Below are 10750 nucleotides of genomic sequence, written 5' to 3'. Positions count from 1 at the left end.
TTTTCAAATATTTCGGTGAGATAATAGCTGGAATTGGAAAATTGGTGGAAGAATTGTAGGGAAAATGCAGCTATAAGAATAGTAGCGAAATATGAAGGCATTTAGAAGTCAAAGTAATGTATGAAAAGGGGCTTTTTCCACCCTAACATGCCAAAAAAACAATTTCATCATTCTTATTATATGCATTCGGTCCAAATGATTTCGTTGTATCCTACCCAGAGGACATTTCTGTATATATTTAGAAATACACATTTCCGACTCATAATCAATTCTCAAGTGATACATAGGTGTTGAAGAATTAATTCTCTAATACAAAAACAAAAACAAATTATTTTTTATTTAACATGAAACTTTTATCCTTTAATTAATTTTAAAAATTAAACACGTAATGATTCTACATTAAAAAATTAATTTTAGTTATTTTTATCTTAATTTGACGCAAAATCAAATAAGGATGTAATCGATTGTCTACCATTCGATTCTGTCTTGCAGTGAACTCATTCAAAATCGATTTCTCCTTCACCAGAAACAATCTTCTCATGCGACAACCATGCCATAATCGATTTTCTCCCTCACCAAAAAGACTCACTCCACCTACTTCAAGGCATAATGAAAATTCAACATAAAAATAAAGGGTAGTTGTGTAAATTACAATATGATGACTTATTTTCTTTTCTCATCCTCAAATCATCCCTAACAAATCAATGATAATCAGTAGAAATAAATGGGCACATCACGTACTCTTCCATTCACGGAAACAGTAAATTACTAGAAATAGTATAACATCAGTAAACTAAGGAATATGTGTAACCATCAAACATAAAAGAAATATTTAATAAGCCATATTTAAGAACTTGTTACTGCCACAAATCCAATGTTTTTGAATTTCAATAAAGATATAATCGCATTAAAAGAGTGATGTACGTAATTTTGAATTTTTCTTCTTTTCAAACCTTTAATTAGTTATACATCTTCTTCGTAAACTTAAATATGTGTTGATTAATTCATGATTTTTCTTTTCTTTTGCTAATAAAAAAAATAAATATTCATGATTTTTCAAATTTGAGTTGTTCATTATGAATATTTCTTAACCTTTTAAATTTTTAACAACTTTCTCTTTAATTTAATTTTATATATTTATTAAGAAAATAGATATTTAGTTTGGGTCAAAATTGACTTAATAAATAAAATTCAATGTTAATTAGTTAATTACAATATATATATATATATATATATAGATATATATACACTTTACTGATTAAAAAAACATTGAATTTGTGTCATACGTGTAACAAAATAAAATCAGAGATTATAATTACAATTTCTAAATATAGTATCGATTAAATTGTAATGTTATTAGAATCTATTTAACTAATTCTATTACAATAAAAAATTAAAAAAATTTAAAAAAATTAAATAATTATGCTACTAATAAGTTAATTTGACCAACCATAAGACAATGATATCTATTTTTAACATTTTTAATAAATAAATATTGTATTAGTTCATTGACTTTAATAGAGTTCATTTAATATTGAATGTTAATAAAGTCGGTTTAGCCAATTTTATGACAACGGTAACTATTTTTAACGTTTTAATAATTTAATAAATTTTTGTGTTATATTGGATTAGTTCCGACTTATGTTAGATGTTAATAGGATCATCTTAACCAACTATAAGACGATATTAATAATTTTTAACCTTTTTTAAAATATAAAAATATTTCTGTTATTATCAAACTCAATGCTACATAAAATAAAGATTAAATAAGGTTATTATTGACATAGTTGATATTAATTTTGTTTATTTTAATATTTATATTAAGTTAGTATCAGTTAAATTGACAATAATTTTATTATCTTATTATTTATTTAAGTTAATTAGTATCAATTACACAGACACTAATGGAATATATTTTTAATATTTACTCAAGTTAGTTTTAACTAAGTCAACACTAATTTATATGTCATGAATACATGTGTCTCTATGATTATAATTAAAAACTATAGACTGTTTTAATTCAAAAGTCCAAATTTGAATATGACAAATATCATTACTTACATTTTTTTTTTCTATATAAATCTCTTTGTACTCTTCTACTTCATTCCCACTCATTTCATCGTATCGTCTATTTGATTCATACTTATCTTTCTTGCCCACTCATATCATTTATCCATATTAATCTCTTACGTCCCTTACAATTTTTTTTTTCTATTTTTTGCTTATATATCATTTGGTTGGAGATAGGACATTATACAATTTTTTTAAAATTATATTATTGACATTGACTAAGCTGAAAATTAAATTAATGTCAAAAATATAACATGTTTAGTGTAAACTTAACTTATACTAAATTAAATAAATTTTAAAATAAAAACACATTAACGTTGACTTGCTCAACACCAAATTGCTTTTGTTGTAAATTAATTTAAAAATTAGTGTTAATTAGAATCGGCCTTCAAAAATCGAAACTAATAAATTAACATTTATAATTTTAGAATTTGTTACACTTGTGGCACAAATCCAATGTGTTTTTTTTTGTTTTGTATCACCAAAGTGTATATATCTATATATAATGCAATTAACTAATTAACATTGAATTTTATTTATTAAGTCAATAGAATTAAATTAAAGAGAAAGTTATTAAAAATTTAAAAGGTTAAGAAATCTTTTTAATGAACAACTCAAATTTGAAAAATCATGATTTTTTTTATCGGCAAAAGAAAAAAAATATAAAGAATTAATCTACACATATTTAAGTTTTCGAAGAAGACGTATAACTAATTAAAGGTTTCAAAAGAAGAAAAATTCAAAATTACGTATACCACTCTTTTAATGCGATTATATCCATATTGAAATTACATCACTTTCAGAAATTTTCTTTCAGTTGAAAATTTCGTTAACCCATCCTTTCGACATGTTTCTAAATTTCTAAAAAATCTATGATGCATCGATACGATATGAGTATTAGATACGACATGTATCTATACGTCGACATGTTTATTTTGAAAATAATAAGATACGATACGTCATATATGAATATTGAAAATTTTATAATAGTTCTTAAAAACATAACAAATATGTGATTGTTATTATCCGAATCCAAAATAAAAGTATATTTACTAAAGTTGTTAATATAAAAAATATAAATTATTATCATCATACAAGTATCACTACAAGAAAACTCTCAACTAATAATCAATTTTAGTAATCAGGAGTATTAGAGATTAATTTCCTAATTAGAAACCAATTTAGAGATCAATTATTTTGTTAGCCAAAATCTTGATAGCTAATTTTATTGACCAATTTAGAAATAAACTATTTTGATAGTCAAAACCTTGGTCGCTAATGTTAATGTTAATGACCAATTTAGAAACCAATTCATAATAAAAACTTTTTTAATTATCAATTTAGAGCCTAGTTATAAGTTTTTGTAACTATTTTAGTAGTCAATAATTTTTAATTTATAAGTTGGTATCTAAATTGGTTACTATATAGTGATTAATTATTTTTTGTCATTAAAATTTGTCATTATTCAAATATTTTTTTTGTAGTTTACTACGATTTTATAAATTAGATACTTCACTACTAAGTGTCAATAAAATATCCTAAAGTATCGAATACAAATACGTGTTGGACATAAATACGTGACCCAAGTTTAAGGATCGGTGCATCCTAACTAAAAACATATAATAAACGTTTTATTAATTTAGTATTTTCAATGAATACTAACAAATTATTAGTAATACATAGAAAAAACTCTTAATATATATTTGATGAATGAGTCCTGATTGGCTACTTGCGCATGCATATATTGACTAATAAAGAAAAGTAGAAAAGAAAACCTCTTATATAAAGGTGACGCATGTTAAGCCCTAATCATAATCAAAATCCTCTCTCTATCTGTTCTATACTTCGAATTTCTACTCAGAGTTTCCATTTACAATCATGGATACTACTCTTTTCTCCATGAACAAACCAACAACCTTAAAAATTCACTTCTTCTTATTCTTATGCTTCTTCATTGGGATAGTTTCATCCCAATTGTCCTCTGATTTTTACTCCACAACCTGTCCTAATGCACTTTCAACCATTAAGAGTGGAGTGGATTCTGCAGTCAGCAATGAAGCTCGCATGGGGGCATCCCTCCTACGTCTCCATTTCCATGATTGCTTTGTTCAAGCAAGTCAACTTATACCCTCATCAATCTTCTTCTTTTTTATGTTTTTCTAACCTAAACTTTCATGTTCCTCATGCACACACGCATGCATGTTTTTATCACAGAAAAAACCTTGAATTATATGACAGTGCTAGTTTACTTTTATTAAGAAAAATAAAACCATCATGGTTGAAAATTCGTAGCAGACTTCGTAGGTAGTTTTTATCCTAATAAGGTAGCAGGTAATCACCAAGTCAACGTAGAATCTTCTCTCTTGAACACATATATAACTGGATCCACTGTTATATAAAGTATTATAGCTGTCACCAAATTACTATAATTATAGATGTCTACAACAATGTGTACCTACGCTAATATTTACATGATCTAATTTGTTTAACACATAATTTGATTAATTTGTTCAGGGATGTGATGCCTCAGTGCTATTAAATGATACATCAAGTTTCACAGGTGAACAATCAGCAGGACCCAACGTGAATTCCATAAGGGGTTTTGGTGTAATAGACAGCATTAAGTCTGAATTGGAAAGCTTGTGCCCTGGTGTTGTTTCTTGTGCTGATATTCTCGCTGTAGCAGCAAGAGACTCAGTCGTTGCTGTGAGTAGTATATATCATAACATAACCCTAGATAATAAAAATACAACTTTTTTTTTCTTCAAGTTTACAATTTTCAATAATTAATAAAGTTAAATATGCAGTAATATTGAAATATGTGTGTCTTATTATAGCTTGGTGGACAAAGCTGGACAGTGCAACTGGGCAGAAGAGACTCAACCACAGCAAGTTTCAGTGGTGCAAACTCAGACTTACCTGGTTTTTCTTTCAGTCTACAGCAACTTATCGATGCTTTCTCCAAAAAAGATTTCACCACAGAAGAAATGGTTACCCTGTCAGGTATATATATATATCTACAATACTAAATTATTTTGGACCAAATATATTTATAACCTACCAAAATGCAACGTTTATTTCATACATGTAAACTAATTATCAAACACTTTGAACAGTGAAATATTTCATTATATATAGTTACCATGCACTTCATGTTCTTCCATTTTCTAAAACAAATTTCAGGAGGGCACACAATTGGGCAAGCTAGTTGTTCAACTTTCAGAACAAGGATTTACAACGACACCAACATAGATTCCTCGTTTGCAACATCGTTGCAAGCAAATTGTCCTAGCGTAGGCGGTGACAGAAATTTGGCTCCTCTTGACACCTCTCCGACCACCTTTGACAATGCTTATTTCCAGGATCTGCAGAGCCAGAAGGGTCTCTTGCACTCAGATCAAGAGCTTTTCAATGGAGGATCCACTGATTCTCAAGTAAATGGTTATGTCAGCAACCCTTCAAGTTTTCAAACTGATTTTGCCAATGCAATGGTGAAAATGGGAAACCTTAGTCCACTCACTGGGTCCAGTGGCGAAATCAGGACCAACTGTTGGAAGACCAATTAAGATATTGGGCCTTGTTGTACTAAGTATTGTCACTGTTGTTAGCAGTTCAGGGATAATCCCATTATGTTTCTTCAATTGTAATGTCAATTTTATAATATGAATCATCAATGTCTAGTTTTGTTTAATTTTGGCTGGGTTATCTCTATGATACAGTTTGGTTTCAACAAAACAATAATTTGATAACTACCAGAGAAAAAGGTTGCCAATTTTTGTTCTTAAAATTGGAATTTTCTTCCCTTGTTTGAGTTTTAATTAATTAGTTTAGTTACTTTAGATTGATGAAAGTTTCACTTTAGTCTTTTAAAGTGCTTATAAATCAAATTAGTCATGTTATCAATTTTCTACAATAACAGTGTTAATTTTGACTTACACGATATATCGAACTAACCAAATTAATATAATAAATCGATAAGAGACGAACTTCATCTATCAGAAACATTTTAAAGGATCAAAACAAAACTTTAGACTTAAAGTACCAAACTAAAATAAAATAAACGATCAAAAAAATTAATATTTGGTCCAACTTGCAAAATAATTTTTCAACTGAAACTAAATGCATGTTTTGACAGCATTAAAGTATTGAATCCATTTCCAAAAAATTTTAACACGAGTAAAAGTATAATATCTTTGTAAATTATGTTAATGGTATGAAATATGTGTTCGTGTTTTTTTCTTTTTTAACATGTGTGCAGAAGTTAAAATAATTAGTAATATCCAAATACCAAAAGTGTGGAGTCAAATATACATCCGACCTTAGTTTAGTTGGTAGAGCGGAGGACTGTAGTTGGTGATACCAAATAGTCATCCTTAGGTCGCTGATTCGAATCCGGCAGGTCGGAAACCTTTTTTTTATGTAGGACTTTTCTTATTTTTTTATTATAAGATTTTTTTATTTTTTCTTTATTAAATTTAGTATATTAAGATTCTACTTAATAATATAGTTTATTCATTATCTTTATTATTAAAAGGTGTTGTGATTAGGGCAAAGATCTAATTATATATCTCCACTATTTTAATGTTATATTTTATTTCATCTTTAATTAAAACAGACCAAGTATAAAAAGAAGTCGTAGGTTGTTTTTGTTTTAGCATATATTCATATATTGTGGCAGCCTCATGCATGCATGGTATTAATACAGATGCATGATGCTTTCCTTTGTCGGAGTATATGGCTCCACTCTACTTAAAAAAACAAATCCAAACGTAAATTAACACTACCCCAAACATTATCCACATACATGAACCACATTCTAAACCATACGTGAAACCAGACGGGAAAAGGAGGGAACTCAACAATAAACATATGGACGAAAAAAAATTATAATAGCAAGGATTAAGAAAATTTTTAAAAAATAGGTATTTTATTTAAAATTTATTTTTTGAGTTTTTTTTATGTAAAATTATTTATTAATTTTCATAATTAATTTTATTTAACATTTCTTCTTCAAACAATTATAAGACTAATCTATTTAATCTTTCTTGAAACATCGTTGACACTGGAATTGTTAACATTATTTTATAATTTATATATACATTTGGAAGAGAATATAATCTTTTTATATAATTAAGAATGTCAATTGGTTTATCATTTTTCCAAACCTATAATTTCTTTAAAGATATTTAATTATGAAATTAAATCAAATTCATCACTATCCAACAAATTGTCATGTTTTAAAATTTTTGAAGGTTGGATAATTTTTTATTAAAAAATGTATAATCTAGTGACTTTAATTTTTTAACACTACATTATAAAAAAAATTCTTCATATATTTTAAATTGTTCAAATCTACCCTGAAGTGTGGTAATTTAGTTATCTACAATATAAAAAAAGTAATCAATTCTAAACAACGATTCTTGAAGAGATTTTACAATCTCATTCTCAATGTTTTTCATCAAATTGTTTTTTTTTCCGACTAATATGTTTTTCACAAAACTTAAGTTATTCTCAACTTGATAGTAAGTTTTTTTCCCTAAACTTGAGTTATCTTTCTACAGAAAACCTAACTTTGAATTATGCTACAATTAATAAGAGTAACCATAAATCTAATTAATAGTTTTGTAGAAAAATTTCAGCTTTTCCTCAAAATATATACAAAAAAACTCTTGAAACTCGTAAATCTAATTTTAGTACAAATTCAAAATAGAATAAAAATTACAGCAACACAAATAGAAAGGAAAAACATATAACCATAAAAGAGGATAAAAAATTGGTACATACGAACAATATAAAAGATTAAAAGAATATAATCTGCCAAGACCCTAAAAGAATTACTCTTAAAAGAGAATAAAATAAGGATAGACAAGAGAAGTTACAAGGAGATAAAAAGAGAAGAGAATAAAAATAATTAAGTATTCTCTTATTCATAAACAAAATTATAATTTACTAAAAGAAAATTTAAATAATGTAATTTTCTCAAGTAACATAGGGACTATCTATATCAACTTACACAAATCATTGACTAAATTCTAGTTCATGATGACAATTCTTTTTATTTTTTTTAATAATTTTAATGTTTTTAATCTCAAAAATATCAAGAAAATTCCAATCCACAATTTTGTATACATTTATTTTTAATTCATCTATATCTTAAATTTTGATGTATTTTGTTTCCTAAACTTTAAAAATAATAAATATACTATTTTTAACTAATTGTGTTAAACTTTTTGACGTGTTTCAAGCTTATATTTAAATTGTTTCCATTACATCGTTTAACATATCCTAACTCAAATGTTAGTCAAAATGTTGTTTAACTCGAAAAAAAAAATACTGTAAATTATTAAGAAAGCTTACACCAATTCATTTTAGTTTGAAAATAAAAATATATCAAATTTTAGAAGAAAAATAAATTTTAATTTTGCATCCAATTTAGACACTAAAAACTTATTAAACATATTATTTTTATAGTTCTTTAAAGGAATGAGGAAAAATCGGACCAAAAATTTTATATATATATATATATATATATATATATTATGTGTATAAATTTGGAAACTAAACTAAAATCACTAATTTACCAAGATGTAAAGACAAAAATTGCAAAAATAAAGTACCAAAATCACGGTTCAAAAATGAAAAGATACCCAAAATTCAGAACCATTCAATTCAATACTTTTCTGTAGCTTTTTGGTTGGAGTATCTAAGTATTTTGCCTCAACTTAATTAGGAGGGGACCTAAAACAACAATAGATGGGTTGTCAAATCTCACAACTTTCTTTCTACTTTAGGATCAACCAAACTTCTTTCTCCAATATTTAAATACATCAACCTACTCTTTCTTTCAATGTAAAAACTGTCCTATGATTTGATTAAAACAAGAAGAAACAAAATAAACAAAATACATATATAAATAATAGTAATAATAATAATAATAATATTATGATATTGTAAAACCACTTTAGAATTGTTAACCCGTTTTCATATTTTATTTCATGATTAAAAGGAAAAGAAAATATGGATTTAAGAACATTATATTTTTCTTCTGTTTTTTCTTCCATTTAAATTTGTTTTTATTTTTATTTCCTCTTAATTAATAGTAATTAATAGATTTTTTTTAAAATGATTAATAATTTGAATTCTAATGATCATATTAGCTATAGAATAGATTATAATTGGAAAAGGAATATCCAAAAATGTGGGTTATTTCTCTGAAACAAGTATAGCATATATATTACCAAACACAGGCTATCACACAATGTCTTTTACATGAGTTGTGAAACAGTTAAGGAAAAGAATTTGGCTCTGCAATTGTATCTCTTGTTCTATTGCACCAGAAATTATTAGATGCTCTTAAACTATACCTTACGCATCATTGTGATCAGTTTTTACAAATGCACACGTGGTTAATTAATACTATAATCATTTTATTTTTAGTTTAATAACTTAAATATATATCACTTACAAATTAGTCGAAATAATGAAACAGATGGTGTTCCATACTAATAATTTCCTAATTGCTTTCTCTTTTCTTGATTTATCAATTATGAAATGTTCAATTTATTAGGTGAAAATTAACTAAATATACAATATATTGACATCCACATATATATTAAATACAGCTGAAATTAATGCATTGCAGCATTTCAAATGTTTCTGCCCTCTAGTCATAATTTTGTCTGCAATACTTGAATATTTCTTTCCATTTTTTAGAATTGTTGTTTACTGTAGTTAGTTATTAATTTGTAGTTTTGACACAGTGAACGTGCATCTACCTACAATATCCATAACTGTATCTATAAATCTATATCTATGTTATATATATTTTTATTTTTTATAAATATATTTATACAGTGGTGCAAGAGTGGTCCATGTGCTCGTGGGCAACCTGGCCAGGTCAAGTCACCACAGTAGTTCCTCTGCCGACAGATTAGATTAATGAATGTTGGCTATCCCTTAATCTTTCCTTTCTGCCAACAACAGTTTCTTCCCATTTTTTTCATCATAATAAAAAGGGTAAAAATATTTAAGTTATTCAGCTTTTACGAATATATTTTAGACCATCATATTCAAACTGCTGCAACTCCTTTGCCCATAGTTTTCTATGAAATCACAAGAATTTAATGGCGTGTAATTTGGTCGCACTTATAACCATTGTAATGCAAGTATTAATTAAAGTCAAGCAACTTAAAATCTACTCGCAACTTCTCGTTGAATGTAAGTATGATTAGACGTGAAACCAAATAAACTTAGGCAATATTTGTTTTGTTTAAAGTTTAAAAAACTATTTTTGTGAATTTCTATGTATGACGAATTCCAATGTATAAAAAGAGGGTTGCTTCTAAAACAAAAAGTAGTTTTGTGTCTTCTGTACTCTAAGATAAAATCTCGATAAAAAAATTACTCTTAAAAAACATCATATTGCTAGAAGAGTGCAAATTTCTAACAAATGTTGACGTATCTGACATATATAACAGAGTCAAACGAATTTCCAAAGCAAAGTTTCACCCTTTAGTTATTTATTGCAGAAAAGCCATATATATATATATATATATATATACACACACACATGCATGTTTCTCTATGACTAAGGATATTTTGTATGAGAATCCGTGAGACACGAGAAAAGTTGAAGAAAAAAGGTAACGCTAATACACAATTGCGTCCTTTACAAACACGA

At 26.6% G+C, this 10750-nt stretch overlaps 1 protein-coding gene and 1 non-coding gene across 2 annotated transcripts; both read left to right on the top strand.

Moving 5' to 3' along the window:
* The first annotated feature begins 3901 nt into the window (after positions 1–3901).
* Positions 3902–5761, top strand: LOC114185916 (cationic peroxidase 1-like). Its single transcript, XM_028073871.1, has 4 exons — positions 3902–4182; positions 4585–4776; positions 4908–5073; positions 5254–5761. Exons 1-4 carry the CDS (start codon positions 3949–3951, stop codon positions 5634–5636), a joined length of 975 nt encoding a protein of 324 aa, XP_027929672.1. The 5' UTR covers positions 3902–3948; the 3' UTR covers positions 5637–5761.
* A 622-nt stretch (positions 5762–6383) lies between these two features.
* Positions 6384–6475, top strand: TRNAY-GUA. The gene is given in 2 exon segments: positions 6384–6420; positions 6440–6475. It is a non-coding gene; the product is annotated as a tRNA-Tyr (tRNA).
* The last annotated feature ends 4275 nt before the right edge of the window (positions 6476–10750 follow it).

Source organism: Vigna unguiculata, chromosome 5 (genome assembly GCF_004118075.2).
Source record: "Vigna unguiculata cultivar IT97K-499-35 chromosome 5, ASM411807v1, whole genome shotgun sequence".
Classification (NCBI taxonomy): Eukaryota; Viridiplantae; Streptophyta; class Magnoliopsida; order Fabales; family Fabaceae; genus Vigna; species Vigna unguiculata.
Note: the sequence above shows the minus strand (reverse complement) of the source record. Positions and strands in the feature narration are given on the sequence as shown.